At 44.3% G+C, this 16011-nt stretch overlaps 1 protein-coding gene across 3 annotated transcripts in view; it reads left to right on the forward strand.

Annotated features, from left to right (window-relative positions):
* Positions 1–13961, forward strand: part of CHAF1A (chromatin assembly factor 1 subunit A) — a 1619257-nt gene extending 1605296 nt beyond the window's left edge. For all 3 annotated transcript variants that reach the window (XM_044090585.1, XM_044090587.1, XM_044090586.1), the window contains one exon: positions 13486–13961. In XM_044090585.1, the coding sequence (XP_043946520.1) occupies positions 13486–13580 (95 nt within the window). In that variant the 3' untranslated portion in view covers positions 13581–13961. The remainder of the gene's footprint in view (positions 1–13485) is intronic.
* Positions 13962–16011: the final 2050 nt, after the last annotated feature.

The raw sequence follows: 16011 nt of genomic DNA on the forward strand, positions 1-16011 counted from the left end.
TTCATTTTTCTTGTAAAAATCAATTTTTGTACCATTGCTGACTCCCTTGCTTTTTTAAATAGTGATGGTATTATTCTGCGAGAATTTTTGTTCTTGACAGTACTTTAATGACATTTGTTTTGTGTTCTAGGATATTGTGTTTAACTATTGCCAAGAAGCCATCCGGCTTCAAAAAAAGGGGGGGGGGTCTGTGATCACAATGTCTAATTCTGATGGTCATCAGAAGTGTCTCTACTGTTTGGACGTTACTCATCTAAATGAGTGCGATGTCTGTGAAGCATTTGATCAGTGTGCCATCACTGAACCCTTCAACAAATTGAATTTAATGGACTTAATTCACTCCTAGCATGAGGCTTGTCTCGTTCTTTATGCTCTTCTTCTATAGGGTGTTATCTGTGAAGAAGTCCTCAGACATGTATAAAAGGGGGAAGAGTTGTGACAAAACCCAGGAAAAGGGCAAGGAGATTAGAAAGCACTCTCCTGACCATTTTTCATGTTTTCTTTATTATTTGGCTCTTACCCCAAAACCTTTGTAACCTTCAGATCCATCCATCTCATTAGATTTGATGGTCATAGGGCCTTGAACTCCATCTGTACCAGAATGAAGATTTTCTCCAGAGCCATTTTACCCTGTACTGCGCTTCCCCTCTGCACAGGAGAGACCAGTACAGAGATCTTCTAGGCTTCCTTTGACTTCTTCCTCCATCAGATCAGTCCAGGCTACCACAAGCCTTTCAAAAGCAGATGTGAATAGGATGATGAGGAAGCTCCTCCTGATCCAAATTTATTTGGGCATTCCCCACCTTTAACTCCTGTCTAAACCATGAGCTTTGGTACTTCATCCCTTTTTCTGGTCACTCCTTCTTCAATCTGTCTTCTGGATTCAATGACATTGGATTTGAATGTAACCCAAGGGTTGTCTTTATCTTATCTGAACACTTTGTGGTTTTCCACTCTGGCAACATCTCTGATATGTTGTGTTTCGAGCAGAATGGGAGGGTTCTCTGAGCCAAAGTGTCCGAATCAGATCCAGGGGTAGGGTACTGACTTCAAAATTGATGGAACCTTCCCCTTCTGTTGGAGTTTTGGTACTGTATCACCTGGCTCAAATGTGGATCTGGGCAAATCCAAGTCAGATACAGAGACTTGCCTGGTTTTTGGATACCACCACTTCTACTGTTGTGGTTTTGGGCCCCTTGGCATCTCCATTTATGGTGTTCGAGAGAACACACTTTTCTGCTAAGTGGAGTTCCCTTTCACTCACTTCACCCAACTGCAGCAGAAATCCGTGGGATCCTGAACCTGCTCTTGCTTACCCCATTGGGATAGCTGGTTATGTCGAGATTTGAGATAATCCACATTCAAGACTCCTCTCAGTTTTCTGAGTCCTTTCAAGAGCATTCCATCTCTGAGCTTCCTCAGAACATACATGCGTGAGGAGGCTTGTTAACTCCTCACAGGAGTCTCTTACCAAAGACAGTGATTTCAGTGAAGAGGAGGGGGTCCCCCAGATCACAACTTGGACATCTCATTTGGGAAAATTCTGAAATCTTTGAGACAATCAATAGGACTACTGACGTCCCTTGCCATAAGGAATCAGTATTTCTCAAGGCCTTCAGATCTGGTTCAGCTTTTACTTGCATGGTTCTCCCCCTGGCGAGAAGGTAAACTTAATTTGTCAGAGCTGATGGAAGGACCTGGTTATGGCCGGACCAGTGCCACTTTAACCAAATAAATTTCTTGTTACACCAAATGATTTCCTGCATGAGACTAACAGTCCAGAGGTGGATTCCATGGTGGTAGCAACATCCACCAAAAAGATGCTGGCGGAGGAGAGCTCTTCTGTCCATTCCCGTAATGGAATCCAGGGCTTTGGACAGGTTTGGGAGAGGGGAGGTTTGCTTAAACTACTTTTGCTGTCAGGGCTCTGAATTGTTTTGTGCATATGTCAAGATTTTATAGATATTTAACCAAAGAGTTCTCAACATCTTTGAATCCATGTCAGTGAAGCACAAGAAAACTGTTTACTTGCAGCTGACCCATCCTATAGTCTTTCCAGTGCCTCAGTGCTTCTGATCTCTAGTGCATCTGAAGGTGCTTCAAGCAGGTACAAGCTTTACTGTAAGAGGGCATGCTTGGTTATGCACATGTGAATTTGCAGGGCGTTTCAAGACATCTGTGAGAATGGCCCTTTTAATGGTTCAACTCTCTTCAGAGCAAAAGTTGAAGACACACTAGGAGTATGCAAGACAGGAAAACCCTTTCTGTCGTAAAGATAGTATTTTCTACACACCAGCAATCTTATCCAGGAGCTAGAAGGGGGAAGAAACTGTGGTTCCAGAAGTCTCAAGGGTTCTCACTGGAAACTTCTGAATGCTACTGTACAGTTTGTACAACATCGCACATCATTCTGCGTATGTCTGCTATAGAGAGACCTCTGGTATAAAGCAGATATCAGCACTTACCTACCTTTGAACTTTTTTGCAGCCTGTCTGATTGCCAGCTCTTGTCATCGCTCACCAAAGAACTCAAGTTTGTTCTGATAAGTACCCCATTGTGTTTTTTTCTGTTTCCTTTGGCTACTGTGCTTTTGTTGTGAGTATGTCAGCTAGGAAGGGCAAGTGTCAGTGTGGAAGGCAAATTCCACATAAAGACTCCCATGAGCTTTGCTTATTTTATTTAGGCCCAGACTACCCCTCTTGCACTGTCTGTAAGGCCTTTGTTCCTAAAACCCTCCATAACCGTCTAGCGTCCCTTAGGCTATATTGGAAAATCAGTGCATTAAGCGCTTAGCTTGAGACGTGGAACCAATGTTGGGCCCTTCAGAAGAGCTGCAACTCGAAGGCCAAGAAGCCCCAGCCTGACCCTATGGCTGCTCCCTCTGTTTCTACATCCCTCCCGAGGCTGATGTAGGCCGGAGGCCGCTGTGGCATCTGTAGAGCCTCCTTCAACAGTTTCACTGTGGAAGCCATCAAGGAATCTGTAGGCACGTTCCAGAGGGATTTCTAGGCGTCCGATTCAGGCACTGGGGGGAATCACAGCTGGCTATCTCTGAAGGCCCATGCGGCGTCTCAAAGATTATTGTGCACTAAGATACTCCTATGGACGTTGTGGAATGCTGCCCTATATCAGTCCTATCAACCGTTCATCGGCTGGCTCCTGAGGCTCCAAAGAAGAATAATCTAAAAACTAAACCTGTTTCTCAGGTTCCTCAGGACCAGGCTTTTGATCTAACTCATGAATGGTAGGCCTTTACCCACCGTCTCTCTTATGCCTTCATGGCCCTGCGTCAGACTTTAGCTCCTTCTATTCCTGCACCAGCCCTTTCTCCCTCTACCCCTTTGAAGAGGAGGATTCATCAGGGGATGAATCTGTGACTTACTCTACTCAAATTGCTTCTCTAGGTTATGCCTCCCCAGAGGAGGAATCTAATGGTGCGGAAAGATGAAGGACTTCATGTGGGATTGCTGCCAGGTTTCTGAGATTCAGAAGAGGTACTATGATCTCCTTCATATAAAATCCCTTAATCCTTCAGCCATCCCTCTTGTCCCACCGGCCTTCTTGGATGCAGCTTCCAAGTACCCAGATTCCCAGTCCCCAGCTCCCAAGCGTCCACACAGATTTTGCAAGGTGTCTGAGAATGCCAAATTCCTTTTTAAGGCACCCTCTGCTGAATCCAGCTACTATACGAGTGGCAGCAGATAAAGCTTCCCACTCCCTGCTGTCCTCTAGTTAGTAGAGCAAGGTCATCGAGAGACTGGGGAAAGTGTGTACGTCTGCAACCTTGGCCTTCAAAGCAATGAACTGTCAGACGCACGTGGCCAAATATTCCCTGTCTGTTATAGCAGATGCAGTTGAACTCCTGTCAGAGCTCCCAGATTCTCCCACCAAAGCCAAGCTTTCCACCATTGTTAATTCATTGTCCCAGGTTACTAGGCACTCAGAATGCAGTTATGATGCAGTGGAGGCTTCTTCTAGGGCTGCAGCTACGAGATCAGTCCTGAGAAGGTATTCATGGCTTAGACTACAATCCTTACCAGATGATAGCAAAGCTAAGCTCATGGATGCGCCTCTGGACAACAATGCTTTATTTGGCAGTGCAGCTGCAGAGCTTTTTAAAACTCTTCAGAAAAAGGGTCAGAAACTCCAGGAGTTAAAACACATTTGTCTCTCCTTTTCCCTGCTTTCAGTGGAACTACCCAGCTAGAACCATCTTTGTTAGTAAGGCAACCAAGTCTCACCCACCAAAAGGTAAAAGATGCCAGTAGACAGGCTCATTCTAAGTCGTCTTCCTCCACACCCTCAGAAACCGCCTTTTCAGGCCAAACCTGGTCATCTGACTACCAGACCCCAGATCCATCTTACTCTCCTTTCTCTTCACATCTTTCTTTCCCAGCTTGGAAACAGATGAAACGACCTGAGAGTCCTGGGTTATCAGCCAAGGTTATTTCATGTTATGGGAAACCTACTCATACCTTAAAGGTATCCCACAACCCCCACAGGACCAATTGGATTTCTTCTCACTAGTCCTCTCCTCTTTTCTCATGGCTATATCTAGGCAGTGCCATCTAATCAAATGGGAAAAGGATTTTACTCCAGGGTGTTTCTGGTCCCAAGAGAGGATGGCCCTTGGCGACCCATTCTAGACCTTTCCCATTTAAACACGTTTCTAAAAGTCCCCACCTTTCGCATGCTGACTCTACCTGCACTACTCCCTCTCATTCTTCCCCAGGCCTTCATGGTGTCATTGGACAGATGCCTGTCTTCACATCCCCATTCACTAACTGTTCAAGCTGTTGCTTCACTTTTCTGTGGCTTCCTCTCGCTTTCAGTTTTGTGCTTTGCCCTTTGTTCTGTTACTAAGGGTATTCACAAAGTGATTATCCCCTGTCATAGCCTACTGCAGACTACATGGCATACAGATGTTTCCATATTTGGACGACCTGCTGCTCCATGCTGCATCTCCAGACACACTCCTGGGCTATATTTCTTGCACAGTGTCCCTTCTCAGAGGGCTAGGATTTACTGGAAGTCTCCAAAAGTCTTCCCTGATCCCTTCCCAGGATCATGTCTTCCTGGGGTGCAGGATTCTAACACGCACAATAATAGCTTGTTTACCCCCAGAAGGGATGCTGTCTTACCTCCTCTTTCCAGGACCTAATACCTCTTTGATTGCTAACCGCCAGGGAGTTACTGCGCCTCCTGAGGTTCATGGCCTCTACTATTCCAGTGACTCCTTTTGCCAGACCGCATATGAGAAAATTTCAGTGGTTCCTAGGAAAGGTTTGGAAGCGGCACTCGCACCCTCTGGAATTTGTTGTCCCCCCTCCTACTCGCTTTGATAAGTGAGTTGAGTGGTGGATTCTTCAGGTCTCCAGAAATCCAGCCCTTCCCCTTCAATCTCTTCCATCCACCTAGGTTCTGCACACCACTGCATCAGGCACAGGATGAGGTGCAACTGTGGAAAACTGGGAGGGAAGTTCAGGGATGTGTGGTCCCCACCTCCGACAAAAGAACACATCAACATAAAGGAAATGAGAGTTCATCTTTGCCCTCAAAATCTTCAAGTCCAAGATTTCATCAGGGGTTCTAAGGTGGTTCACAAACAATACCACTGTCCTCTGGTACATCAACAAGCAGGGGGAACAAAGTCCTGTATCCTTTGCAGACTGGCATTATAAACCTGTAAGATAGCCCAGCAGTCAGGCTTCCCTCGAGGCTGTTTACATTCCCTCAGCTCAGAATGTGATGGCAGACTAAGCAGGTCCATGACTCAATCCCTTGAGTGGATGTTGAACAGGGATTGTTTCTGGACCTTGTCCATCATTGGGGTATTCCTCAGAACTTTGTTTCCCCAACAGTTTCCCAAGTTTTGTACCGGGATACAGGATACCACATCTTAGAGCATGGAAGGTGGATGCACCTTTTTCATGGAAGGGGCTGTTTTTGTACACACACACCCTTTCCAACTTATCCAGAAGGTTCCACTGAAAATTCAGCAGGAACAACCTAACATCTTGCTGGTGACCCCCTTTTGGTCAAGACAGCATTGGTTCCCTTCTCCTCCTACATTTAGCCATGGGCAATCACCACAAGTTCCCCCACAGAATGGACCTACTTGCACAGGTTGAGGGAACTCTAGTGCATTCACAAATGTCGACCCTAAACTTGACTCTCTGGGTGATGGGGCTTTAATTCCCATTAGACTCCTTTATACTGAGGATATGCTACAAGTTCTGCAGGAGGCCAGAAAACCCACTACTAGGAAATCCTACGTCTCCAAATGGAAGAGGTTTTCCATCTGGTGTCTCAAACACTTGCAACCATTGTCTGTAGAGGTTCTAGTAGTTTTGTCTTACCTGTGTGAATTAATGAAGAGGGGCTTGTCTTGTTCTTTAGTCAAGGCTCATCTGTCTGCCATTTCTGCATGTTTACCTCTGTCTCCTCCTTTAGATTCCAGGTTGGAAGTAAATTTGTTCCTAAAAGGTGTCCATCATATTAGACCACCAAGGAAAACCACTGCTTCCTCCTTGGGATCTTAATTTTGTCCTTGAAAAACTTCAAACCACCAGTGTCATCCTCCTTGCTACACTGAATATGAAAAACAGTTCTAGTGGCTATAACCTCTGCCAGAATGGTTTCTGAGCTGCAAGCCCTTATGGCCTCTTCTCCCTTCCCAGCTTTTCGTAGGGACAGGGTTTAGGACTAACCCATCCTTCGTGCCCAAGGTGGTTAATGAGTTTTCCTTGAATCAGACTATCAATCTTGCTACCTTCTTTCCATCACGCCAATCCTCTAGTGAGATGATTCTGTACACCTTGGATGTTCATAGACAACTCCGATACTACCCGTGCAAAACTAAGCCCATCCATAAATGTGAGAGATTTTCCCATCACCCAAGTTCCCTGGGCCAACTTGTTTCCAAGCAGTTTATTTCCTCATGGATTTATAAAAACATTTTTCTCTTACTCAGCTAATGGAAAAGGGTCTATCTTCTCCTGTAAGGGCACATTCTACAAGGGCAATGTTCTCTTCAGGGCCTTCTTTAAAGGATAGTCTCTCTCTCTCGGAGGCAGCTACCTGGTCTTCTGTTCATACTTTCACCAAGCACTGTAAATTGGATGTCATTTTCAGTCCCAGGGTGGGTTTGCCAGAGCTATTCTCCATGGCTTTGTGGAAAATGTTTCTGCTCCTCCACCCAATTCTGTCTCTGCATGCGCTTTGTCATTCCTCCTCATGTTATGATTACTGCAGTATGTGACTAGGACGATTTTACGCAACTCAGATTTTGCACAATTATTCTTTCAGCGCTACCGTTTGGTCTCACCGCAAACCCGGCAAAATGCCTCGCCTACCTGCAAACCCCCCTGCCATGGTCACCAAGTGTATGCCAGTGGTTGCAGCTCACCTCGGGCTTGAGTGTCCCCTTACCTACACAACTTAGGTTCATAGGTTAGTACTAAGCTAACTGCCCTTGCGAGCCATTTTTTATGCCTAGCCAATTATCCCTTGAGACTCAAGCCATGCACCTTGTGCTTGCAGGGCAAGCACCTTAACCATTAGGCCACCCTCCCAACCCCAAAACATGTGACAGCAGTTCAGAGCTTTAAACTGACAGTGGTGAGATTTGAACCCACACCTGCGGAGAGACTGGAGGCTAAATCCAGTGCCTTAGACCGCTCGGCCACACTACCACCCTGATTCATTACTGCTCCTTTCAGGTCTCCTGTTAGCGCCAGGGACTATCCGCGCCATCTTTGGCTAGTCTTCACATCGGTGCTCTAGGGAATGAGGGAAGATCTAGCATTATGCCCTCCAGGACATCCTACCACTGGAGGGTGTTTTCTGTATAGACTGACATGTCCGTAGTCTGGTACATCAACAAACGAGGGAACAAATTCCTTTCCTTTATGTCCAGAAGTGATGTGTATATGGCTGTGGGCAATGTCTTTCTGATGACGCACAAGGAGGATCTCCAGTCGAGAAGATCTAGCCTTCTACTTCATGAATGGTCTCAGTCTGTGGAGGAGCAGATTTTTTGTCAGTGGGGCTGATGATGCTGAAACCTCTGCCTTTCCACTCAGCACCAAGTGCATCAGGATATTTTTACCCTGATCCACCCCCCACCCCCAAAGGAGAGCCTCTGAGGAATGCTCTCACACATTTGCCCCCCCCCCCGGTCATTTTTATGCCTTTTCCTCTACTCCTATGATCCTCTTAGATGCTTTCTACAGGAATTTTGGGAATACCACAATTATCCTCATTGCCCCTTTCTGCTCTTGATAGTTGTGGTTTCTTTTTCTCAGGCCTTATTTGGTTATGCCATCCCTGGGTGCTGGATCCCAAACCAATCCTTCCCTCTCACCCAAGCATTCAAGCCCTTGAGTTACTGCTTGGCTTCTTCACTTCCTTCGATCGTTAGTTGGTCAAGGCTTCCTTCTACTTTGGTCCATATTCCCACATCTTCCCAAAGACCATCTACCAGACAAATTTACAAGAGTAAATGGAAAAGATTTTCTTTGTGGGCCTCCCAAAGGAATCTGTCTCAGCTGTTTTAGACTTGTGTTTCATGATGAGGTCACTTCTTCAATTACAGGTCCAGTTAGCAGCTGTTTCATTTTCATGTTGGAGACAATTAGTTGACCTTGGCTTCTCTTAGATTATCCAAAGCTTTCCTGAGGGATGCCTTCCTTCTTAGACCTCCCCTTAGATACCCTACTCCTCCTTGGGACATGACTGTTTTGCTTCGAGCCTTGACCCATCCACCCTTTGAACCTGCCTCCAAGGTGAACATCAAATTCTTGACATGGAGACCACTCTTCCTAATGGCATTACGTTCTGGGCTGAAGTTATCAGAGATCCATGTCTGTCTATATTTTCCACAGTGATAAGGTATCCTTGCAAACCAGTCCTTCTCTTATCTGCTTCTGAAACCTCACTGAACCAATTCATCAATCCTGCTGTTTTTTCATAATTTTTGTAATGAAGGGGAATGTAGGTTTCTCTTGCTGGATGTGCATTGCCAACTCCGTTTCTACCTCCACTGTACAAAAACCTTCAGGAAGAACAGATCAGCCATTTGTCCCCTTTCTAAAGCTAAGCTGGACCAAGGAGTTTCAAAAATGTCTTTAGCTAGGTGGTTATCTGACTCCATCTCTCTCATCTTTGTAAAAAAAAAAAAAAAAAAAAAAAAAAAAGGCTCAATATTATAGGCTAGTCCAAGCTCATTCAGCTAGATGTGTTTCAACTTCCTTAACGTTTTCTAGGACCTGCATTGAAATTTGTGCTGCTGCCGCTTGGTGTAAGGCTCACACATTCATTTCTCGCTAAAAGCTGTATTTGCTGTCCAGGAACAGGGAGACTTTTGGGTTCCACAGTATTCCAGGACATTCTCCCATGAGGCTACCCCAAGAATTAAGTAGCTGAGGACTCTGTCCCACCTTTTCATAGGAAGTTACTAGGCTATTGGCACCGAGGACCTTATAAGGCTAGCCAAAAGTTTAGCCCATGTTTAGACAAGTCTGCACCTGCTGCCCCTGTCCAGCAGGGACGTGGGTGGAATCCATGGATGTATCCAGTTATCCAGGTTGCACTTAAAAATGGGTAAAGAGGTACTCTGACATGGAGATGGAATCTATTCCACAGATGGAGTCTCTGGGACACATGTGTCCCACCGACAAGTCTTATTGATGTCAGAGATCAGGTTGAGGCCGCGCGTTACTCGAATGGAGCTTGACTTGCAGATATGAAGCAGTTCCAGCAAGGCAGGGTCCGAGATTGCCTTGTATGCCAGACAGAGATCACCTCTGAGGAGTCTGTATGAAACTGAGTAGAGGGATAGGGCTTTTAGCCCATCAGTGTATGGTAGATTTTTGAGGCCCTTGATTCTCCTGGTGAGGAACCTCTGTGGTCTCTCCAGCTCCTGCATGCTCTTTACGCATTACATGCCGAACATGGTGTTGTATTCAATAATGGGTCGTATAAGGGTAGAGTACAGGGATGTGATGACCTTGTCCCTGGATGAGATACCCTTGTTTATGAGGTGGGCCATGTAGAAAGCATTCCATACAACGGAAGCAACATGGTCAAAAGTCAGGTTGCTATTAACATGGGTGCCCAAATTGCTTGCGACTGATTGCGTAAATAGGACGTTATTAATGTGATAATTTGTAGGTACGTCACTCCTCCCTAAAGGGGATCATGATGCATTTTTTGGTATTCCGCTTGAGGCCATGTTTCTGGCAGCAGTAATTTGTTTGGGTGAGACCCTCTTGGAGGGATATCCACATCACTAGGGGAATTGATGACAGCGCCCAGCTTGCAGTAATCTGCAAACTTGGCTAGCCATACCCCACTTGTTTTGGCATGCACTTCAGAAAAAGAGAGACCCAAGACCAAACCCAGGGTTTACGCCACTCGTTTTGGGTCTACTGCTTGAGGTGGTATCCCCTATTTTGATTAAGTGGGTTCTATCATTGAGCCAGCTACCCACCCATCTGGTAGCGTGCAGATTGATGACTAGTTGAGAGAGTTTACCTATTATGCCCGAGTGGGGAATAGTGTTGAAGGCTTAGGCCAGGTGGTGTGCACTGTCTTCCTATTTTCCATGGCTTTGGTGACTGTCTCAAAGAAGGTGACCAAATTTAGCAGACATGACCTCCCCTCGAAGCCAAACTGTGTGAGATCAAGTGTTCGGAGGTTGCCAATGTCTTTGTTAATGAGGTCTATGATAGTCCGTTCCATAGCCTTGCAGATCAGGTTAGTTAGGCCGATGGATCTATAGTTTCCTCATTGGTGGTTGCCTCCACCTTTGCGCAGAGGGATGACCGTGGCTGTCCTCCATTCAGCTGGGACAAAGCCGGTACTCTGGCTTTGGTTGAATGGGGCGCCTAATGGTGCTGCAAGTTCCTGCCTGAGTTCATGTAGGATGTGGAATGGATGTTAGAAACACCATCAGATGCAAAATTTATCTGCCACAAGAGTCGGTCTCCTTCCAACCTTCCTCATTTTCCTGCCCTCCTTTCCCCTTCCTCATTTTCCTGCCCTCCTCCTCCCTTCCTCATTTTCCTGCCCTCCTTTCACCCCTTCCATTTTATGGAAGATATTTTCTTAGTTTTTTTTCTCCAGAGTTCTTTTGTGTTTCCAGGGGGGGGGGGGTTTCTGTCTAGGTGTTGCTGTCAAACTTGATCTTAGGTAGTCTTGAGATTGGGGGAGATTATGGGTAATGGTAGGAACTTGGGGATCCTAAAGTCGAGTGGCTAGAGTCTGATCTGAATGAAGACCTGTCTGCTGAGGCTCTGTCGTTATAGTAAGTATGCAACTTTAGTTTTTGTTTAAAAATAAAGATGTATGCAGTGTTCTCCCCTTTGTTCTCTGCAGCCTTCCGACTTGGTCTGCATAGGTCAGACCCCAGTCCCTGTTTGGAGATGGCCAAGACCTGTGGCAGTGAGGCCAGTGTACCTGCTTCACAACCTTTAGAAATCGTACTGCAGCAGTGATGCATAAGTCAAGCATTATTTCTGTGTAAAAACTGATTTCTTAGTCTTTAAATATTTTTGAAAAAAATGACATTTAAAAAGTCCATGTTTAGTCCAGGTGGTACTGATAACCTGGACTGTAGTCTAAGGACATTTAATGGGAAATTGTCCTGTTACCACAATCTACATTTCATAAGATTATTTCAGACCATTTGTAGAGAAAACCCTTATGTAGAGCAGGAGGATCAAAAGTAGCAGTTTGGGGAGATTTTTGAAAACAGTATTTCATGAGTTAGACAGATTGTGGTTGATTGGAGTGTTGAGGAGGAATTGAGTAACATTGTAGTACTTAAAAATAGTGACATGGTGTTGGGGAAGTTGAGGGCATTTGAGAAGTACCAAGCAGCATGGTTTCATATGTTTGTGTTTGAATTACTTTTGTATTTAACATTCACAGACTTGGTCCAGTAGCACTGTCTGCTTAGGTAGCTAGCTTAGTCGCACAGTAAGCAGCAGTTTCTTACCAAGGACCAGAGTATCTGGTGTTCTTAGTGCTTTCAGATTGCAGACTATTTTTTACTACCTTTTTTCTGGATGAAATCTGCGCAAAAGATGAGGTTTAATTCTGGGGGCTTGAGAGAGCTTATGAAGAGAAGGGAAGTATGCAAGAATCGCACCTGGGTGGGCTTTGTAATCCATAGAGAGGGCTTTGTAGGTTTTGCATTAGAGATCGGGATTGTCTGTCCACACCTCCCAACACTTTGCACCTAGGGTGGTTGCTCCTGTCGCCCCACCCTAGCTACGCTACTGGTGAGGAGTTTGAGTGCATTGCCGGGATTGCGTTAGAAAACGGGATTGGCTGACTGCACCCCCACACACAGACACAAAATACACTTTGTACCCTGCGACAGTTGCCCCTCTCGCCCAGCCCCAGTTATGCTTCTGTTGCAGAATTTGTTGGTTTGATATTGCATTGCTACAGTTCACTTGGAAAGCTGGTGTAGAGAGGTGCTGAATCACTCAAGGGGTTCTACAGAGCAGCATGTTTACAAAAGAGGAGGGAATTTTGATCCACTTGAATAAAGGAAATATTGATCTGCAGAAAGTGCCCACATAAGAAAACCATTATCTATGTTCTTAAACATTTCATTATTGGCCTAAAATGGAGCGCGAGGGGTGAAACCAGCTGCAGATGACGAGGTGAGTGCAAGTTAAGGGATAAAGTTGAGGATCTAGTTTGGTCACGTGAGTAAATTTAAACAATTGGAGGAAAGATTTGCTTTGGTACTGTAGTGTTCCCAAGCAGATCCCTAACCTTTGGAGAGGGATTATTGTGCTTTCCTAGTCATTGGTGTGTACAGTGGGTCATAATAAATTAATGCAGGTGATATCATTAATGATGAACTGTGAAGTGTGTTTGCAGCATGTAGGACCATGGCAGCCCTTTTTCTAAGTTAGAAGCACACAACCCAATCTTAGCTTGTATTTTTCCTTGTTTTTTGTTTAATGTAAGTATTAAGTGTTTCTTTCCGGTTCGTTTGTATTATGCCAGTTTTCTTAGAGTGGAAAACCACACATTCGTATACTAACTAAAAAGCTGCGTTTATTCTAATTTATTTGTTAGGTAGGACAGCCATTTTGAAGACTCTTCAGGAAAGGCCCATGTCAGAGTGTAGTGTAAGAACTTGCATACAAGCGACGTAATAAAACTCCTACCATGAACACGCAAATGGTACTTTAAAATGTGGCGCTTCACTTTAGATATCGTTACATTACTGAGAATCACTTTCTAGGTCGGGAGCGAGTAAAGTGGTCATAAAAGTTGCATCTTTTAATGTGCACTCTGGCTTTATAGCAACCGGATAACTAGTTTTGAGGTGTTTATATTTTAAAGATTTTAACTGTACTTTCATAACTCTGGTTTGCAGTAGGTGGTGGTAGTATTGTGTGATATTTTAACACACTTAAACAGTTAAAACTGAATTCTGATTTCTGTTTTATTTTGCAGATGCAGGCCCTAAACATAATGGCACGGCAGCACAGGTGGATGGAATGGACATTGTTCTGGACAGCACTACTGTTGTCCCATCTGTTAATATCTGAAATGTATTTAATTGCCAATTTGTGTACGTATGTAGTAATACTTCTTTTAGGATTAAAAAAAAAAACTTTAACATAACTCCTGCATTTGTGGGCAGCAAAGATACTTGAACAAGTTTGCGTCAATTATGTATATAAAAGGCAGTTTTTTTTATATAACAAAACTCAAGTGACAAATTCTAGTGCTGGCATAATTAAATGGTATGATTTTTTATCAACAGTTATAGTTTAAAAATATGTAAAGCTATTTCTCTCAAATAAAGCATTATTGATACTCTGTATTGTTTTACCCAAGATAAATTGTGCAGTTTATTGTGAATAACTTTTTAAATATGAGTACAAGCTGTGTACATTTTAGAATTATAAAGTAAATAACAAACTTTATGGCTTGCTGTCTCCATTACTAAAACAATTGTTAACGTTGTATCAGTTGTTCTGATGGTTTACTAAAGTAAATCTTTATTCATATTTCATGCTGTTGAATGTTTGTGCAGATAACTGGGTTCCATACACGACTAACTCAGGAATGGTTGTTCGAAGGTGATGTGTTCTGAGCCCCAGAAGGAACATTCTTGTGGTCTCATTTTGCAGTCTTTGTAACTACCTGTCTCAATTCTACCAAGTGTTCTTGATGGTGCAAGTCACTCTATTAGCAAAATTGTATTTTATGCCTAACGTAGCTTACATAGGCATATACTATGAAGGTGCAAGCCTTGTATGCAATAATCCAGTTTCAAAACATTGTGCTTTAATGTTTGCACTGCACTTTTTCTGTAATTTGCAGAATGTTTTACTTTGAGTTTTAGAAGTACAGATCTGTGCTGCCATTTTCCTGTCTATTGTGTCTAGAAGGTCCGTCTGTTAATTTTCTCACTTTTTATTCCAGTGTAAGCAACCAGTTAAAGCTTTTCATCAAGGTTTACTTGTAGAAGCTTTTGCACATTGCCACAGCCTCGGATACCTGAAATATACTCGTGTAGAAGGATTTCAGCATCTCTATTGGGTTTATATTTATTGTACCCAAGCTGACAGCTTCAGTAGGTTGACCTGCAAGAGTCCATCAAGGCATGGAATCATTTTATACTTAAATTGCCAAGCTGGAAGGATTTTTTTCTTGAGAATGGGGTTCAGTGGCGAATGTTTAATGCATAATATTTCCCATTACCTGTATAAAGCATTAGAAAGTGGGAAAAGATCTAGCTGCAAACTTTCATAAAAGTGTTAGATTGTAGGATGCTACTCAGGGCTAGGGTTATACCTGCCTGGGCTACAAGATCAGAGAGCTCTTCCATGTCTTTTTTCATGTTCATAGGTAGGTACTAGGCTGTCGGCCCAAGGGCCTACGGAAGACTAGCCAAGAAAGTTATTTTTCTGTGTCACTGTCGAGCGGCGACAAAGAAGTGATCCCCTGGGCGTATTTTCTATTTCCCATCCACTCAAGACTTTTCTTGGAGTGCCAATGAAGAACTTTGCTTGACATAGATGGGAAGCCTGTTCCAGAGTATGGGAAGTTTCTGGGACAGGAATCTATCCCTCCAAGCATGTCCTATTTATTGTGGTGACAAGGTTTAGGTCCCTAGAGCATGTAGCTCAGAGGGATTGGGATTTCTTTAGGTGTAGCATGTCCAACAGCTCTGGGTTTGACATAGCTTTATATGTTAGGCAGAGATCACCTCGGAGTAGGCGATATGCTACGGAGTAAAGCTGGAGTTTGAGGCGGTCAGTGTAGGGCATTTGTTTGAGGCCAGTAATCCTCTTTGTGAGGTACTTCTGTGGTCTTTCCAGCTGCTGCAGATGTCTTGTAAGGTACATTCCAAAAGGGGCGTTTTACTCTATAATGGGTCTAATGAGTGTCGAGTACAGGGGAACAATGACCTCTTTTTTCCTGGATGAGAACTCTTTTATGATGAGGTGTGCCACGTAGAAGGACTTCCTGACTACTGTGGCGATGTGACTATCAAAGGAGAGAAGACTACTGTCCACCTGGGTCCCAAGGTCTCTTGTCACGCATTCTGTGTTAAGTAGATTACTGCCTATTTGGTAGTTCATGGGTACAGCGTTTGTATCAAAGGGGATGACTGTGCACTTTTTGGCATTGAGCTTGAGGCCATGGCTCTGACACCAGGCATCTGTCTCAGCAAGGCCCTTCTGTAGGATGTCCACATCATTTGGGGTCTTGACTATGGCTCCTAGTTTGCAGTCATCCACAAACTTCGTTAACCAGAGGCCTTCTGTTTTAGCCTGTACGTCAGAGAAGTAGATACCAAACAGGAGAGGTCCCAGGACGGAACCCTGTGGTACTCCACTTGTCACTGCTTTGAGGTCAGATTTGGAGTCTGCAACTTTTACAGTGTGGGTTCTGTCAGTGAGCCAGTTGGCATCCCATCTTGTGACGTAGGGATTTATACCTAGTTTAGTGAGTTTAGCAATAATT

The sequence above is a fragment of the Protopterus annectens genome, chromosome 13.part0 (genome assembly GCF_019279795.1).
Source record: "Protopterus annectens isolate FY-2018-M chromosome 13.part0, PAN1.0, whole genome shotgun sequence".
Lineage (NCBI taxonomy): Eukaryota > Metazoa > Chordata > Ceratodontiformes > Protopteridae > Protopterus > Protopterus annectens.